The sequence below is a fragment of the Pan paniscus genome, chromosome 20 (genome assembly GCF_029289425.2).
Source record: "Pan paniscus chromosome 20, NHGRI_mPanPan1-v2.0_pri, whole genome shotgun sequence".
Taxonomy (NCBI): domain Eukaryota; kingdom Metazoa; phylum Chordata; class Mammalia; order Primates; family Hominidae; genus Pan; species Pan paniscus.
The window spans coordinates 56,378,616-56,397,379 of record NC_073269.2 but is presented as its reverse complement, the minus strand read 5'-3'; the positions used below and the strand labels follow the sequence as shown (position 1 = coordinate 56,397,379).

General features: G+C 59.0%; 1 protein-coding gene and 1 long non-coding RNA gene across 2 annotated transcripts in view; one reads left to right on the top strand and one right to left on the bottom strand.

Moving 5' to 3' along the window:
* The window catches only part of LOC117976995 (uncharacterized), a 43,531-nt gene extending 41,218 nt beyond the window's left edge, over window positions 1-2,313 (bottom strand). The window contains exon 1 of the long non-coding RNA XR_004667875.3: window positions 2,183-2,313. This is a non-coding gene — a long non-coding RNA (uncharacterized LOC117976995). The remainder of the gene's footprint in view (window positions 1-2,182) is intronic.
* Window positions 2,314-2,888: 575 nt separating this feature from the next.
* Window positions 2,889-17,152, top strand: KCNC3 (potassium voltage-gated channel subfamily C member 3). Its single transcript, XM_063600531.1, is given in 7 exon segments — window positions 2,889-3,766; window positions 7,900-9,007; window positions 11,201-11,392; window positions 11,635-11,663; window positions 11,665-11,761; window positions 15,916-15,975; window positions 17,019-17,152. Coding segments are annotated over 6 exon segments (2,313 nt in total). The 5' UTR covers window positions 2,889-2,896; the 3' UTR covers window positions 15,933-15,975; window positions 17,019-17,152.
* The last annotated feature ends 1,612 nt before the right edge of the window (window positions 17,153-18,764 follow it).

The following is an 18,764-nucleotide window of genomic DNA, read 5'->3' as shown; positions in this document are numbered from 1 at the left end:
CTGGGTCTGGGGAGTGAGGGCAACGACCTTCCTGGGCTGCAGGACAGGCCCCACTTCTGCAACTCTCTCTGCAGTGACGCAGTCCCAGCTAGGACGGGGGTTAGAGAGGGTGATGGGGGGTCTGAGAGAAAGGAACGGAGACCCAGAGAGAGGGGGACAGGGTCCCCAGGAAGTGGAGACAGAGACCTAGAAAGAGAGAGACCCAGAAGAAGGTGAAACATAGGAGGAATAGAGACCCAGGGAGGGGACATAGAGAAAGTGAAGAGGCAGAAACTTAGAGGGAGAGAGAGAAGAACAGAGAGCCAGCAAGAGAAAGAGCAGAGACAGAGGAGGGAGAGACGGAAGAGGGGGAAATACACCAGAGATGGGGAGAAGGGGAATAAGGAGGGGGAAATACACCAGAGATGGGGAGAAGGGGAAGAAGGAGGGGGAAATACACCAGAGATGGGGAGAAGGGGAAGAAGAAGGGGGAGGGGGAAGAAGAAGGGGGAGGGGAAAGAGGTTGTCAGAGAGCAAGGAGGAGACAGACTCAGATGAAAGGGCAGAGACCCAGAGAGGAGGCAGGACAGAGCGGGTTGCGGGGAGGGAGTAGAGGACAGGAACACAAGACCCAGGGAGTGGGGTACAGAGCCCCAGACAGAGAGGCACACCCCTGATAAAATGGTACAGAAACCAAGAGAAAGAGACTCGGGGGAGCTGGGGTGGGGGGGCGGGGACTGAGACACCAGGGAGGAGAGACTGAGGCCTAGAGAGAAGAGGAGCAAAGACTCAGAAGGAGGGGGACAGAATCAGAGACCCAGGAGGGCAGATTTACAAACGAGGGGTTGGAGACTCAGAGGGGTGGGAACAGAGACGGCGGCACAAATACTCAAGAAGGGAGAAAAAGAGACGCCAAGAAACCCAGAAACGGGAGCGGGGGTGGGATGGGGTAGGGAGGCGATACGAACCAGCCGCCGCACCTGCAGCAGGAAGCGGCGGGCCAGAAACTGTGCGGCCCGAGGGCGCCCGCAGCCCCCTGACCCGCCCCCTTCGCTCCCGCAGGCGCCGCCTCCTCCCTCCGCAGCCCCAGCCGCAGCCGCTGGCCCCGCCCCAGCCCCCTGAGCCTGCGCTCTGCCTCTCGGAGCCTACGACCGCCCAGGGGGCGGGGACGGCCCGCTCCGAGGCGGTCCCCTTTTTCTGGCCCCGCCCCTCACTCCATTCTTCCCCAGAACCCGACCTCTGAGACTCCTAGCCCACCCCATTTTTTATCGGTCCTGCCTATATTGCCTCAGTCTTGACGGTGCTTCCTGGCGCTTTGGCCTCTCCCCTCTCCCGTCCTCTCTGCCTCCTTGCGTGCCCCCTCCTCACCAGTCCTCATCTACCCTCGGTCCTCCAATCTGCAGTCCGCCGCGGTGTAGCGTTCGTTAGAAGTTCTCGCCTCGCCCTTTGAGACCCTGTGACCTTTAGGCAGTGCCCTCTCCCAGGTCTTCTGATCCCGAAGACTCCCCGTTCCAGGTCCCTCCCCTCCATCCAGCCCAGTAGCTTTGTACTCTTTGTAGTCTCATTGTTCCCCTGGGATCCACCTCTCCGGTTCCTCTACCCTCCCTTAGCCCTGCCCTGCCCTCGCCTACCCTGGTTGCTTTCAAGCCCCTCAAGCCCCGCTCCTCCCTTAGTCTCTCTTTCCTACCGCCCATTCAAGACGTTTTCTTTTTCTTTTATTTATTTATTTTTTGACACAGAGTCTCGCTCTGTCGCCCAGGCTGGAGTGGAGTGGTGCAATCTCGACTCATTGCAACCTCTACTTCCCAGGTTCAAGCGATTCTCCTGCCTCAACCTCCCGAGTAGCTGGGACTACAGGCACCCACAACCACGCCCAACTAATTTTTGTATTTTTAGTAGAGGCGGGGTTTCACCATTTTGGCCGGGCTGGTCTCGAACTCCGGACCTCAAATGATCCACCCACCTCAGCCTCGCAAAGTGCTGGCGTTACAGGCGTGAGCCACTGCGCCCTGCCTCAAGACGTTTTCTATTTGTCGACCCCACTCACCTTCCTCAGTACCACTCATCCATCCGGACACTCATTCTCCGGGCCCAGCCCCGACTAACCAGGCCCGCCTTGGAGCCTCAGCCCCGCTCCCTCCCTTAGGCCTATCCAGACCCTCTCGGGTTTCCAGGACTCTCTCAAGTTTCAACACCTTCTCACCGAGTCTAAGTCTTTGTTCTTCCCGTGTCCTCTTTCAGTCCAGCCTGTCCCCCTTGCGCGGAAAAGTCCTCCATCTCTAGATCCCGCCCCAGTGCAGTCTCATCTGGACTGTTTCTACTTTCTGCAGCCCTGTCTCTTCCAAGCAATGCTGCTCCCCACCAGGTCCTGCCTAGCGGTGTTTTAGGTGAGGGCGTGCAATCTGTTTTGTTTTTCTCCGCCCCTTTCTCAGCCCAATCAGGACGGCCTCTCTCATGGTGGCCCCGCCCCTCCAGGCCAGTCGGGCGTCTTTAAATAGCTTGGATGTGTCCCCTCCTCCCTCTACCCCGCCCGCACTTTTTTCAGTTCAGTAAGGTCTCTCTCTATCGTATCTAGCCCCGCCTTCCCCTGGCTACCAGTGCTGCCGAACACAATTAGTAGTAACCGGTCCCGCCTCCCTTGACGCCCCGCCCCGCCCCTCCTCCCTGCTCTCTTAGAAAGAGCCAATCGCTCCGTCTCATTGGCGGCCCCGACTCGTCCAGCTGGGTCGCGTTAGAGTGCCCGCCCCACTCCTCCCAGCCACAGCCCCGCCCCACCTCCCCCAGGCCAATCAGTTTGGTTCCTCTCCCCTAAGCCACGCCCCCGCTACCTCGCTCCTCCTCCCACCCAATCCCGTCGGTCTCTCCCCCTGTGTCCCCGCCCCTGCGTCCCCGCCCCTCCCGCCCCGCCCCCCGTCCAATGCTGAGCTCAGTCTGCGTCTCGTCCTTCCGCGGGCGCCAGGGGGCCAGCAAGCAGCAGCCGGCGCCACCGCCGCAGCCGCCCGAGTCCCCGCCGCCGCCACCGCTGCCGCCGCAGCAGCAGCAGCCTGCGCAGCCCGGCCCCGCCGCGTCCCCGGCGGGCCCCCCGGCACCCCGCGGGCCCGGGGGCCGGCGCGCCGAGCCATGCCCCGGGCTGCCGGAGGCGGCCATGGGGCGGCACGGCGGCGGCGGTGGCGACAGCGGCAAGATCGTGATCAACGTGGGCGGCGTGCGCCATGAGACGTACCGCTCGACGCTGCGCACCCTGCCGGGGACGCGGCTGGCTGGCCTGACGGAGCCCGAGGCGGCGGCACGCTTCGACTACGACCCGGGCGCCGACGAGTTCTTCTTTGACCGGCACCCGGGAGTCTTCGCGTACGTGCTCAACTACTACCGCACCGGCAAGCTGCACTGCCCGGCCGACGTGTGCGGGCCCCTGTTTGAGGAGGAGCTCGGCTTCTGGGGCATCGACGAGACCGACGTGGAGGCCTGCTGCTGGATGACCTACCGGCAGCATCGCGACGCTGAGGAGGCGCTCGACTCCTTCGAGGCGCCCGACCCCGCGGGCGCCGCCAACGCCGCCAACGCCGCAGGCGCCCACGACGGAGGCCTGGACGACGAGGCGGGCGCGGGCGGCGGCGGCCTGGACGGAGCGGGCGGCGAGCTCAAGCGCCTCTGCTTCCAGGACGCGGGCGGCGGCGCCGGGGGGCCGCCAGGGGGCGCGGGCGGCGCGGGCGGCACATGGTGGCGCCGCTGGCAGCCCCGCGTGTGGGCGCTCTTCGAGGACCCCTACTCGTCGCGGGCTGCCAGGGTGAGCGCGCTCTCGGGGCCCCCATCCACCCCACCCCCGCCTCTCCAGGCGCCCCCAGTCTCCCAGGAGCGCCCCAGCTCCACCCCTCTGGGTCCCTCTAGGCTTCTCAGTCTCCTAGAAGCCTCTTCCCCAATCCTGAGTCTCCTGGGCTCCTCCGAACACACCCCCCTCTCGCAGCCATCCCCCAGATCCTTCAAAGACGGATCTCCAACCTTCAGGCTCTTCCAGACCCCTCCAAAGTTCCCCCTCCCCCGCCAAGGCCACCCTAGACGCTTAGACACTTCCTCCAGACCGTGAATCTCCCGTGCTTCTCTGAACAACCCGGTCCCCACCTTTCCTGGGCTCCTCTGAGACCCTCCCCAACCCTCATGTCTCCTGGGCCCCTCCAAATCTCTTCTCACTACTCTTGGTCACCGTCCAGCCCTTGGTTTCTTGGACCTTCCCTAGCCCCTCAGAAGACATCCCTTCTCAGCCCTCAAATTCTCCTAGGCCCTGTGAGCCCTGACCCCCACTTTCCCTGCCTTCTCCAGACTCTCTGGGGCCCCCTATTCAACTCTCAGTTTCTCCCAGCACCTCCCCGATTCACCCCGTGGCCCGTCTCCCAGAAGACCTCTCTCTCCAAGTTTGAATCTCCTGATTATTTTTTCCACCCCCTTCCTGCAGTATCTTCTGCTCTCAAAGTCTCAGAAAACTCCCCCACTCCAACCTCACAGCCTTCTGGACCCCTCTGAACCTCCACTTGTTCTTGCCTGGACATTTTCACCTCCCCCTCACTGCAATACTGAGTCTTGGGGCATCTTCTCCGTTGGAACCTCCAGGCCCCCTCTGTGTTCACTCTGTGTTTAACACTCTTCAACCTCCACGCCAACTCCCATCTCAAGGACTTTCCCCATAAAGCTCCAGACTTCCCCCAAGCCTTTCACACTCCTCCTCAGTGTCTCCAGAAGCATCCCATGCCCCCATCATATGCCTTTCCTCTCCAGAACCCTCACATGTCCTCCAGAATTGTTCTTCCTCCTCCATAGATCCTCGCAGCTTCTCCTCTCCATCATTTTAACTGCACAGTGCACTCTCTATCCCTGGGACTCCCCCCATCCAAAGCCCCCACAGCCCTTTTTCTAGTCTAAGTGACTTTCCCTCCTGCTCTAGAACTTTTTCTAACCTCAAACCCTGGGAGGCCCCTCAAGTCATCAGCCCTAAAACTTTCATCTCAAAATAACTTACAATTCTTTCTACCTTGCCCTGGGATTCCTTCCACCTGCCCTCTTCCTTTCTGGAACCTCCACCCGCTCCCCGTGCAAAACCCAGAACCTAGCCCCTCAGTCTGTCCCCCTCCATCAAAGTGAACCAAAGAGCCTTCTCTCTCTCCAAATTCTAGATTTTCCCCCAAAGCTCTCTCCATCGCTCCCAGAAAACTTTCCTCAAGCATCCATAACTTCCTAGGCTAAATGACTACCCTCCCCCTGGGTTCTCTCCTGAACCATTTCCTCCTACTAACTTCCTCCCTGTCCCGGGGACCCCGGAGGGAGAATGTGGTGGAAAAGGGGGGCAGTGCAAAATGGGGGCAATTGGAAATGGGGGAAATAAGAGCGATCCCAAGACCCCCTCCTGGGCTCCTGGGGACCCAAACACAGAGGAGCAGGTCTTGGCCCCCTCCCCCCACCGTGCCGCGTCCTGAGCCGGGAAGGATGCGGAGCCGCAGTGCCGCATTCGCGCCGGGGGAGGGAGCGGGGGGACGCCTGGAGCCACCGCATAAAGTTTGGTCCCCAGAAAGCGCTGAGTTGGCGAGATTTGGGGTTGGATGGGGGGAGGTGGGGAAGAGGAGGTGCGGAAGGGACATGGCCCTGGATGCCCCCTCAAGACACTGAGCGGCTCCTTCCCCCATGGCCGGGGCGCCCTTCTCTCCTGTGACCCCATTGAAGGGTGCTGAGGTGAGGAGCGGGATGAAGTTAGAGTTCTTCTGTGATGGTCAGGCTAGGTGTTCGGGACAGCTACGGGAGATACTCATTTACTCCGCCAATGTGTTTTGGGTGTCCAAGGTGTGCCGAGCCCTTTCCAGCCTCCCAGTGAGATGGCTTGAGAGAGTTGGGAGCTGAGGCCAAAGCAAAGTGGAGGGTCCGACCCTACAGCCCCCTGCCCCCGCCCCCTTCCTCGTAATCACTCCTTTCCTTCTTACAGAGACTCCATGCCCTCCTACCCCTTCTGCTTTTGACACACTCTGGAGTAAGGGGTTAAACCAGCCCGACGCCGTCCAGCCTCTGCAGCTGCGCACTGCGGCGGGTGCCCACCTTTCCCTGTGCCCTGGGAGGGAAGGAGTTAATTAGACTCTTGGCCCTTGGCCTCCCGCCGGAAAGCAGCAACACTGCGGCTGCGCGTTGAATACTAGGCTCCGGCCCGGAAGGGGTTAAGACGGCCCCTAGCCGCCGCGGCTGCGCACTGCGGCGGGGGAGCTGTCCGCGGTACTGGCCGCCGTGCGCCCCGCCCCCCGGCCCGGCTGGCCCGCCCCCACTGCGGTGCCGCAGCTAGCGCCGCGCGCCCGGCTCGGAGGGGGCGGGGAACTAGGCATGCGCTCTGCGAAGGCCTCTGGCCTCTTAAACCACTGCAGAGAAACGAAGGTGGGGGTGGGGGGGAGTTCAGAGAGGACCTGCGCCGGCCCCCAGCCCACCCCAACGTCCAGGGTCCTCTCTGTGGCCCCGAAACTCTCCACCCACTACTTCCCAGCTCTGCACCTCAGTGAAGTCAAGCCCAGAGCCCAACCCCTGTGGAGGAAGGGGGGTGCACAGAGGGACAGTGCTGGCCCTTGGCCCACCCCAAAGTCCAAGGTCCTCTCTGTGGTCCAGCAGTGGCCTCCCCGTGCTCTGTGCCCCTGATTAATAGCAAAACTCCCCATGCCCTCCCTCCTCCACTACCCACAGGATTAAAACCCTCTCTTTACTATAACACCTGTCTTCCTTCCTTCTCCAATGCACACCTCTCCCCTCCCACCCCTCTGCATATCTGATAAAGCCCATGACATCTCTAGGGGCCTGGCCCATTGCTTTCGTTCTCCAAGACCCTGACCCCACTCCCTCCTCTTCTAGGCCTTCATCAAAACCCACATCACTGTGTGGCAGGACTCTGGTTATCCCCCATCTTGAAATGGCTCAGGACCCTTCACCCCTCATTCTCTGCCCCTTTGGCAAATGCCCTAACTTCTCTTTGGCCCTGGCTCTGCCTTCTCCCACAATGTCCAGGCCAGTGACTCTCCTTCCTCTTCAGGGCCCTAAACCCTGCCTGACTCTCCTCTTTTATCTCCTCTTCCATTTTTGCAGGCTTAACCCTTCAACCCCTCCTCCCTTAAGGGCCCGGACCCCCACCTCCCCTCTGTGGCACCACCACTGCCTTGTCCTCTCTGGGTGAGGCCTTGACCTTGCCCCCCAACTGACTGCTGCCTGCATACCCTAACAACAGCTCAGGTCTTCTTACTGTGTTCCAGGCACTGCTCCAAGCACTGTGTTTGGAGCCAAGTCCTTCGTATGCTCATCTAATTTAATCCTCACAACAATCCCACTACAAACTTCTGGTTCAGAAAGCTCAGTCTCCTTGCCCAGTTTTGACAGGTTAAAAGCCAGATTCATACCCAGGCTCTCTGACTCTTAACCACCTCATGATTCTGCCTCCCTGCCCACCTTTTCCCTTCCCGTCTGCTCAGCTCCAAGCTGAGCCCTAAAGCCTCCGAGACACACAGGATGTGTGATCTTAGGCCTGGTGGCTCCCGTCCCACAGCAGAACCTGTGGACCCTGCTGGGGGGCCCTGAAATAGGACACAGGGAACAGGAGGGTGGGGGGAGGTGGTCTAGGAAACAGCAAGGGGCCAGAAATGTTTCCAAGGAAAGAAGCTGCCCATCTGCTGCGTCTGCTGGGGCCAGCTCTTCTCCAACTGCCTCTGTTCCTTTCTCTCCCCTTTTGCTAGCTTTAGAGGGGAGAATGGGATTCTGGAAGTGATGGAGCCACAGGGCTGAGACACCTGGATTTTGCCCAGAGTTTGGGCCCAGGAGGCTGGGGAAGGGGGCACTGGAAGGGTCTTCTGGATGTTATGGCCAACCCGATGCCTAGGTCACCTCTCCCCCTCTCTCTCCCTCCCTGCCCTGCAGTATGTGGCCTTCGCCTCCCTCTTCTTCATCCTCATCTCCATCACCACCTTCTGCCTGGAAACCCATGAGGGCTTCATCCATATTAGCAACAAGACGGTGACCCAGGCCTCCCCGATCCCCGGGGCACCTCCGGAGAACATCACCAACGTGGAGGTGGAGACGGAGCCCTTCCTGACCTACGTGGAGGGGGTGTGCGTGGTCTGGTTCACCTTCGAGTTCCTCATGCGCATCACCTTCTGCCCAGACAAGGTGGAGTTTCTTAAAAGCAGCCTCAACATCATCGACTGTGTGGCCATCCTGCCCTTCTATCTCGAGGTGGGCCTCTCGGGCCTCAGCTCCAAGGCTGCCAAAGACGTGCTGGGCTTCCTGCGGGTGGTCCGCTTCGTCCGCATCCTGCGCATCTTCAAGCTGACCCGGCACTTCGTGGGGCTGCGCGTGCTGGGACACACGCTCCGCGCCAGCACCAACGAGTTCCTGCTGCTCATCATCTTCCTGGCCCTGGGGGTGCTCATCTTCGCCACCATGATTTACTACGCTGAGCGCATTGGCGCCGACCCCGATGACATCCTGGGCTCCAACCACACCTACTTCAAGAACATCCCCATTGGCTTCTGGTGGGCCGTGGTCACCATGACGACCCTGGGCTATGGAGACATGTACCCCAAGACGTGGTCGGGGATGCTGGTCGGGGCGCTGTGTGCCCTGGCGGGGGTGCTGACCATCGCCATGCCCGTGCCCGTCATTGTCAACAACTTTGGCATGTACTATTCGCTGGCCATGGCCAAGCAGAAGCTGCCCAAGAAGAAGAACAAACACATCCCCCGGCCCCCGCAACCGGGCTCGCCCAACTACTGCAAGCCTGACCCACCCCCGCCGCCCCTGCCCCACCCGCACCACGGCAGCGGGGGCATCAGCCCGCCGCCACCCATCACCCCACCCTCCATGGGGGTGACTGTGGCCGGGGCCTACCCAGCGGGGCCCCACACGCACCCCGGGCTGCTCAGGGGGGGAGCGGGTGGGCTGGGGATCATGGGGCTGCCTCCTCTGCCAGCCCCCGGCGAGCCTTGCCCGTTGGCTCAGGAGGAGGTGATTGAGATCAACCGGGCAGGTGAGCCTGGGCGTCAGGGATCGGGGGCACAGGTGGAGACCCAGGGAGGACTGGGGAGGTAGCTGCTGGGGTTCAGAGAACCTGGGGTGGTTGGCGTCGAAGAGGTGAGGGAGAAAAAAACCAACAGCAGGAGCTCAGGCGAAGAAGGAGGCACAGATAATCACACAGAGACATAGGTTTCATGGGAAAGAGTTTTGGGGAGAAGCAGATTTGCAAGGTATTCAGAGGGGCTGGCGAGGCAGAGGCAGTGTCATCAGCTGTGCAGAGAGAGGGACCCGGAGGAGCGTGGGGCTCAGAGAGACACAGAAAGAGGGTCTCACAGGAATCACAGGCAGACCCGAGGTAGAACCCCAGGGAACGTAGCAGCATCTGAGCATCCGGGAGACAGCCCTGAGGGAAGAGAGACCGAAGCCGATAGGGTCTGAGGCGGGGAGTCAGAAACCGAGAGATTGTCATGGAGACCAGAGAGAGATGGGATGTAGATTTTGGGCGGAGGTGGGGGCGGTCAGCGGCAGAGAGTTTGGGTTCTAATGACAGCAAGCCCAAGAGGCAGACAGACTTCAAAACGGAGAGTCAGGCCAGGGCAGAGCCCCCAGGGCAGAATGGAAACCAGGGCCTGGTCAGTCGGCTTTGCTGTGGGCAGCCTGGGAGGGTCCCAAAGAGAGATCCAGAGAGGTGCTGCTCAGAGGAAGAGACAAGCAAGAGATGAGGGAGAAGAAAGTTACCTGTGCTTCTGTGTGTGTTCCTCCCCCAGGGGGTGTCTATGCCTCAGAGGCAGTGGCTTGGGAGTCTAGGAGGAAGGAGAGGCTGGTGGCCCCCCCCTGCACTGCCCCACCTTAAGTAGGTCAAGAAAGGGAGCTGGGCCACTTGGCCCCCATCTTGCTCCCTCAGCCGCTGACCCAGTTTCACACCAGTTAAAAATAGCTGGAGTCAGAGCCTAGGGGACCCCCACGTCCCACCTCCCATCTCTCACCTAACCCAGCCCTTCCCCTTGGTGCCCTTCCCAGAGCCCAGCACTCTTCCCTGAACAGCCACTTCCTAGCTTGCCACATCCTCTCCAGCCATGCCTCCACCCGCTACCCCTACCCCAGCCAAGCCCCCTGAAGTTCGCTCCAGCCAACCACCCCCCAACACTGCCTCATCTTCTCCCCGACACCCAGCTTGCTTCATCCGCAACCATCTCTCTCTTTTTTTTTTCTTATTCCAAGATGGAGTCTCACTCTGTCTCCCAGGCCGGAGTGCAGTGGAAACATCTTGGCTCACTGCAACCTCCGCCTCCCGGGTTCAAGTGATTCACCTACCTCAGCCTCCGGAGTAGCTGGGATTACAGGCGCCCGCCACCGTGCCCAGCTAATTTTTGTATTTTTAGTAGAGACGGGGTTTCACCATATTGGTCAGGCTGGTCTCGAACTCCTGACCTTAAGTGATCTACCCACCTCGGCCTCCCAAAGTGCTGGGATTACAGGCGTAAGCCACCACGCCTGGCATCTTTTATCTTTTATCTTTTTTGGAGACAGGGTCTCACTCCATCACCCAGGCTGAAGCAGTGAAACTATTATGGCTCACTGCAGGCTGACCTCCCAGTTTCAAGTGATCCTCCTGCCTCAGCCTGCAGAGTAGCTGGGACTATAGGCGTGTACTACTATACCCAGCTAATTTTTCTATTTTTTGTAGAGATGGAGTTTTGCTATGTTGCCAGGGCTGGTCTCAAACTCATGGCCTCAAGCAATTCTCCCACCTCAGCCTCACAAAGTGCTGGGATTATAGGCATGAGCCAATGTGGCCAGCTCCAGACCATATCTTTAAACAGCATCCCACCCCAGTCCTACCCTTCCTGGCACCCCACACCTGGCACCACCACCACATCCCAGCTCTCAACACCTCCCTGCACCACCACAATCTGTCCAACTCCCTGTCCAGACCACCCTTCCCAACTGCAGTCGCCCTTCCCAGCACTCAACACCCCCCATGATCACCCCCCAGCCGCTCCCCCTTGATACCCTCTCCCAGCTGTGCCCCCTGCCACCCTCCTGGCCACTCCTTCCCATCACCCTGCCCTTGAATCTCCACTTCCAGTGCCAAACATCCGCCGACCATCCCAGCATCTGCTCCTCGCAGACATCTTGCCCCACCGCGTGTTCACCGCACCTCACTCTCTCCTTTGTCTCTCTGTCTGACCCCCTTGGGATGCAGATCCTCGCCCCAATGGGGATCCGGCAGCAGCTGCGCTTGCCCACGAGGACTGCCCAGCCATTGACCAGCCCGCCATGTCCCCGGAAGACAAGAGCCCCATCACGCCTGGAAGCCGTGGCCGCTATAGCCGGGACCGAGCCTGCTTCCTCCTCACCGACTATGCCCCTTCCCCTGATGGCTCCATCCGAAAAGGTGAGGTGCCCCCCTACTGATCCCCTGGGACCCTCCCTCTCTCTCCCCTGCCCAGGGGAGGGAGGAGAGGGGGATGGGGGAGGAGGCGGTGGACTTCCCTTCCCCCTTCCCTTGGCCCTAAACTGCCTCCCTCCCAGATCTTCCCTGTACCCCCGCCCCAAGTTTCCTCACCACTGACCCTTCACCTGTCTTTATTCCATGTCCATTCCCCTCAACCCTCTGGCCTCTTCCCCCACCCCCAGCCACTGGTGCTCCCCCACTGCCCCCTCAAGACTGGCGTAAGCCAGGCCCCCCAAGCTTCTTGCCCGACCTCAACGCCAACGCCGCGGCCTGGATATCCCCCTAGTGGACGAACCCCCTCCCCCCGGGGTAAGTAGCCCCCACCCTCTGATCCCCCGGACCCCCAGACTCCCCACTCCTGCCTGACTAACCCTTCTGAGAACATGCAGCCCCCACTGACCGAGACTTCGGCCCCCTCACTGCAAGCAGCTGCACCCAGTTAACCCCCAGCTCCTGACACTGACCCCACACCCACCTACCCAGGACTCACCCTGCTCCTCACTAACCCCCGAACTAACTCAACCCTGCCTCCCACACTGCACCTGCCCTCACGACCAACCCCATCCTCACCCCCATCAACATCTCTGCCTCCCTCCTTGGTCCTAGGGTGTTTTTTAAAAATTCAATCAGGAAAACGGAGGGCATACCCAGAACACTTCTGGGTGCAGAATGGGGAGAGAAAGGCTCAGCCATCCGTCCATGCCCCTGTGAATTCAGCCAGCGCTTAGACAGCACCCACGCATCCCAGGTACTGGGCATGGGGAGTTCAACCGTGAACAAAAACCATGCCCCCAGGAGCTTCCGCTTTGGAGCAGGAGGCAGACACGGACCTAGAAAGTCACGGTTTGAGGCGATGTGTGCTAAAATGGAGGGAGCACAGACCGTGAGAGGAACACTAGAAACTCCCAGGGGACGGCGCCGGGCATCAGGGAAGACTCGATATCTGCAGTGGGGCCTTAAGGTTGAGCAGGAGTTCTGACCACACGCAGAGGAAGAAATCCCATCGACAGGAACGGTTGAAGGGAACCGCAGGACAGAGCTTAGGAGACTAGACTGTGGAGGGAGGATTCTCAGGTAGATATGAGGCAGGCACCGGGCTGAGAGGCTGCAACCTTGTCTAGGGGCTTGGGGAGGAGGCAGGTGAGCTGGGAAGGGCAGCTCTGGGGTCTTGTGAGGATGGACTGGAGGTGGGAGGCTGGAAGTTAGGAGGCTGGAGAGGAGGCTGAGGTGACAGGTGGAAGCGTGAGCTGGGGCCAGGGCTGTGAGGATGGAGAGGAAGGGACGAGGCCAAGAGAGTCGGGGTCAGGGATCAGAAGGGACAGACTGGGGGCTGCCGGCCATGCAGAAGTGAGGGGGATAAGACAGTGGTGCTATTTAGTAGACGAATCATTCAGCAAATATCACCAAGTACCTACCACATGCTAGGAATTTAACATATATTGTTTAATCCTTGTAACAATCCGAGCCAACTCCTAGCTCCTTTCATTCATGTATTCAATCCATTCATTCACTGTTTCAGCAACTGATTCTTTTTTTTTTTTTTTTTGAGACTGTCTTGCTATGTCACCTGGGCTGGAGTGCAATGGTGTAATCTCGGCTCACTGCAACCTCCGCCTCCTGGATTCAAGTGTTGGGGTCTCGCTATGTTGGCCAGGTTGGTCTTGAACTCCTAGGCTCAAGCAGTCCTCCTGCCTTGGCCTCCCGAAGTGCTAAGATTACAGGCATGAGCCACCACCCATGGCCACAACTGATTCTTGAGAACACAGTTGCAGGCACTACAAATTTGGGATAAAACAAAGCGTGAATCTGCCATCACGGTTTACAGTCTCTAGATTGTAAGGGGTCAGCAAACTAACTCCAGCCTGAGGGCCTGATCTTTCAGCATCTGTTTTTGTAAACAAAGCTTTATTGGAACACAACCATGTTAAGCCACGACAGCAGAGTGGAATAATTGGGACAGAGACTATACAGCCCCTATAGCCAAAGAGATTTACTATCTGGCCTTTTACAGGAAAAGTTTCCAGCCGCTCATAGGAAGAAGCAGAAAATAAGCAATTAAGGCTGGGCGGCGGGGGTGGCTCACATCTGTAATCCCAGCACTTTGGGAGGCCGAGGACAGTGGATCACTTGAGGTCAGGAGTTCGAGACCAGCCTGGCCAACATGGTGAAACCCCATCTCTACTAAAAATACAAAAATTAGCCGTGCGTGGTGGTGGGCACCTGTAGTCCCAGCTACTTGGGAGGCTGGGGTAGGAGAATCACTTGAACCCGGGAGGTGGAGGTTGCAGTGAGCCAAGATCACACCACTGCACTCCAGCCTGGGCTACAAACACAGTGAGACTCCCTCTCAAAAAAACAAAAAAAAAAAAGAAGAAGAAGAAGAAAAGAAGCAATTAAGATAAAGATAAAAGAACAAGACTATTACTCTGGCCACTTCAGTTAAAGAGGTCTGGCTGGGCACAGTGGCTGCCGCCTATAACCCCAGCATTTTGGGAGGCCAAGATGGGAGTATCATTTGAGCCTAGAAATTTGAGACCAGCCTGGGCAACAGAGCAAGACCATTTCCTCAAAAACAAAAAACTTAGGTGTGGTGGTACATGCCTGTAGACCCAGCTACTTGGGAGGCTGAGGTGGGAGGACTGTCTGAGCCCAGGAGTCTGGGAGGCTGCAGTGAGCCATGATTGTGCCATGGTGCTCCAGCCTGGGGGGACAGAGTAAGACCCCGTCTCTGGGGGAAGAAAAGGAGTTCTGCAAAGGACTTTTTGAGGAGGTGACACAGAACCTGGAGGGTGAAAAGGGCCAGGCAGGCAGAAGAAACAGCAAGTGCACAGGCCCTGAGCTTCCCTGGGGGAGGGGGTGGAGGATGAGCTTGGCTTGTTCAAGGGACAGCAAGGAGCACAGTGAGGCTGATCCCAGTGGCCAAGGGGAGAGGGCTGCTGGAGTCCAGGGAGAAAGATCAGGACGGATTTTCGGCCATGGTGAGGAGGCGGGACTTTATCTTAAACGTGAAGGGAAGCCACCTGAAGGTATGTGATCTATCACGCATTCATTCAACAACCGTCTGTGGAATCTTCTTTAGAAATGCAGAGACACATCCTAAAGGATCCCTGTCCACAGCCTAAGGAGATGCCATAGGGGAACCTGGGGGGCTTCCAGGAATGGCCTCACCTAAACCCCTGTATTTCACAGACATTCAGGGAAGGCCATGACCAACCCACCACCCCAGGCCACAGAGCACAAGGGCCGAGACCCCAGGCTTCCGGGCTCCTAGTCCAGAGGGGGGACTGTCTGGCTCCTCTTGTTCCATCCCCCCCACCTCTCCTTTTTGTAACCTCCCCGTCATTGTCCATTTCCATCTCATTACCCCCCCACTCCCCTCCCTGCTCCTATCTAACTCCTCCCCCTGCTTGCACCCACTCCCAGTCCTTTACCTTCCTCTGTTCCCCACCCCCAGGTCTAGAGGGGCCCCTATGGGATTGAGGGGGAGAGGGTGTGGGGAGGGTGTGGGCCTATGGGTGAGGGAGGATTGGGGTGGGGGTGGCTGGGTGGGGGAGGTCCCTGCTTCTCTTGCCTATGATGCCAAAATCCATTCATTGAACTCAAATCATGGCTGGAGCTGATGGGGTTGGCTGAAGCTTCTATCCCTGGTGCCCTGGATCCTTCCCCCTCCAGCCCTCCCCAAGCCTTTTCCTTGCTGTCCTTCAGCCCCACAACCCTCCCTCCCACAAGACCCCTTTGGCCTATTGCCCCCCATGCTCCTTCCCCCAAGAGTCTCTCCTACCACAACCTTCCCTTCCCAACCCTTTCGTTTTTGTTTTTGAAATGGGGTCTCGCTCTGTCGCCCAGGCTGGAGTGCAGTGGCGCAATCTTGGTTCACTGCAGCCTCTGCCTCCCAGGTTCAAGTGACTCTCCTGCGTCAGCCTCCAGAGTAGCTGGAATTACAGGTGCCTGCCACCACACCCGGCTAATTTTTGGATTTTTAGTAGAGATGGGGTTTTGTTGGCCAGGCTGGTCTTGAACTCCTGGACTCAAGTGATCTGCTTGCCTTGGCCTCCCAACGTGTTGGGATTACAGGTCTGAGCCACTGTGCCAGGCTTCTTCCCTCCCTAATTGTCCCCTATGGTCCTCCCAAGACCTTCCTTTCCTCCAGGCTTGTCCTCCACCCCTGCTCCTCCCTCCTACATCTGCCCTCACCTGATCACTGGCTCCCACTCCTCCCCAGCACTCTCCCTCCTCCCATCCCTCCTCCTCCCCTCCCCCTCCCCAGCCACCCCGGAAGCTCCTTCCATATTTGATGTCTCAGCCGCCCCCCATTTCACTGCTCCCCTCCCGCGGAAAACACCAGAGAGGAGGAAGAGATCCCGGCGGCGTTTCTCCATCCCCCCAACAGTGAGGCTGTGTTGGGGGGTTTCCCCTGACCATCCTCTCCCCACCCCCGTGACTCTGTGTATTTCTGTCCCCAGCTCTTGTCACCGCCTGAGACCTCGCGAGACTTTCGGTCCCCCCCTGCCCCTTCCCCCCAGGTTAGCAATTGGGAATGGCTGGGAGGGGGTGTCCCCAAGACACTGGGCTTCAAATCTCCCCCCAAGCCCTCTCTCCTACGATCAAGACACCTTTTGTCCAGACAGCTCCCTTAGCGTTGCCTGGAAAAGCCACAGAGCTCCCTGCGGGGGTGCAGAACCCTGCAGGCAGCCCCAGGCTTTGCAGAAACCACACACACTGTTGCTGGATCTTGAGTCCCATTAGCTGTGAGATGCCTGTGAGAGCCTTCCCGCACCCGTCAGAAGCTCAGAGCCTTCTTGGACCCTTTAAAGATGTCCCTCTCCCCAGCCCTCCGCCTCACCGCCCCCCACCCCCGACCCCGTCCTTAGAATCTTCTGGAGGAGCCTCCCTCCCCCCCCACCCCACCCCCACTGCTCCTGGAGTTCTCATCTGATTCCCCAAGGGCACTGCCAGCTTCGCTCCACTCAGCCCCCTTGCAGACCCCACCCCCTGCCTGCTCTCTTTCCCTACAACTAGGTCAGCCCCCAGCCCCGCCACGGCGGCCGCACCGTTCCCTGCCCTCTCCGCTGGCTGCTCCCAGATGCATTCCACTCAGCCCCTCCCCACGCCCCTGCCGCCCACCATCCCGCCTTGCTGCCCCCCACCTTTTGCCTCAGATGAGGGGACCAATGGAGGGGGGTAAGGGCGGTGGACTGTGGTGGGAATGGGGCGGGGGAGGCTCGGTGGGTACCAACCTGCCTCCTAATCCGGAGTCTCTCCCCCCTCCCCGATGTCTCCCCCTTTCTCATCGATGTTGACTGACTCCCCGATTTGTTCACTTTCTCTCTCCATCTCCTTGGTCCATCTCTGTCCATCTGTCTCTTGTCATCCGTCCTTTTGTGTCTCTGTCTGCCTGACTCTGTCTGTCTTGCCTTCTCTGTCTCTCTGGGTATCTGTTGTCCTCCCCTTCCATTTCTTTCTCTCTCTGTCTCTTTCTCCCTGCCTTGGGTCTCTCTGTCTGACCCTTCCCTGCACCCCATCTTCGTGCTTCTCCCCTGTGTCTGCACACCTCCCCACCCCCCAGGTTACGAGAAATCCCGCAGCCTCAGCAGCATCGCGGGCCTGAGCGGGGTGTCCCTGCGCCTCGCGCCCCTTGCCACCCCCCCTGGCTCTCCCCGGGCCGCCCGCCGCGCTCCCCCGACCCTGCCCTCCATCCTTTAGCGCTCCCCTCCCCCCTGTGGGGGGACTCGGGGGTGACCGGGAAGAAGGTCAAAGGAGCTGGGGGTGGGGGGTGGGGAAAAGGGTTTTTTAAAAAAAAAATCAAAAAGTCATTAATAATATGCAACCGAGATGACGATGCCAGCAGACACCCCCGGGCCCCTCACCCCCAACCTGGGCCCCCAGGATGGAGAGAGGGGCCACAGCCCGTCCCCCCAACTCTTCCCTCCCCAAAAAAAGCCTTCTCAGGTCTCCACGAGCCATAGGACATCCCCCTGCCATCAACTTGTGTAAATAAGTCCAAATTATGCCAGTTACATCTTGGGGCACCTCCCCCCACACACTGCATGCCTTCCCTAACCTGGAGTCCCCACTCCAAGTCCACCTCAGCAATAAGCCGCCAGGGGCCGCATGCGCGGGTTTGAGGGGCAGGCACTCTGGGAAGGGGGCTGGCACCTCCCGGGGGTCGGGCTGGCCTTTAAGGTCTCCAGCCTTCCCATCCTTCACCCCAGGAGGACAACCAACCCTGTGCGTTGATTAGGAGAAAACAAACCAGAAACTAGAAACAGTGTAGGGGAAGGAGGAACAGTTACCCAAGCCCCAAATCGGAGTTGAGCTCAGGTGGCGGGAGGGCGGGGCCGAGTTGAGCTCAGGTGGTGGGAGGGCGGGGCGGGCTTTGGACCTGCTCCCTCAGCCTTTAGGAGAATTCCTCCGGTGAATTTCACCCTCTCATCCGCCCCTTCCCCCAGGGACCTGCTCGCCTCTATTCTTGCTGCATGGACTCAGACCTCCTATCCCAGAATTCCTGGGATGATCTGGCCCTAGCACACGAAATTCCCCAACTATCTCCCTCCATTCCCACGACATGAGACCTGCACCCAGAATTCTGAGACTGACCCTGGCACGCCACATCTCCCAATCCCCACACACTCCTGCGACTTAACCTCTGCACACAGAGGCTCCCTGAACCACCCTCCCTCCCCACTCCTGCCACCCCAAACACCCCCACCAAATTCCCTGAACTGCGTCCCAGCACTTCTCAAACCTCCAAGACTTGACCCAGCTCTTTTCAGCTCAAATTCAGCCTTTGGGATGCTCCAAATCCTTCCCACAACTGACATTTCTTGGACACCCCCAAAGCCTCAGGCCTGTTCCGCACCCATATCCCCAAAGCCCTAACAGACTTGTCCAGCCCAGGTTCCCTTGATGCTAGAACTTCCAAGATAGGCGCAACCTGTCTGCAATTCCAGGGAACCAGACCCTCCCCAAGCACCCTCTTTGTCTTACGCCTAACCCTGAGTCCCTTCCCTGAGATGGTGCCCCAAAGGTACCCTCTTCACAGACACCAGTGTTTCCCAGAGGGTTGTATTTGTACCTTTGGTGGTGTGCTAAGGTTTGAGGCAGTATGAGGACAAACACTTGTTTTAAAAGTTTTGTCTCTAATACCCATTTTGTACAGAAGCCGGTAAGTGCAGGCATCGCTGCTTGGCTAGGACACGGTTTATTTAGGTTAAGAGTGTTTCCATTTAAAGTAGTCCACAGATGATCACAGAGGCTCTTCCCGAAGGGAGGAACACTGGAGTATCAGAAGATTGGGAACCGACAACACCCA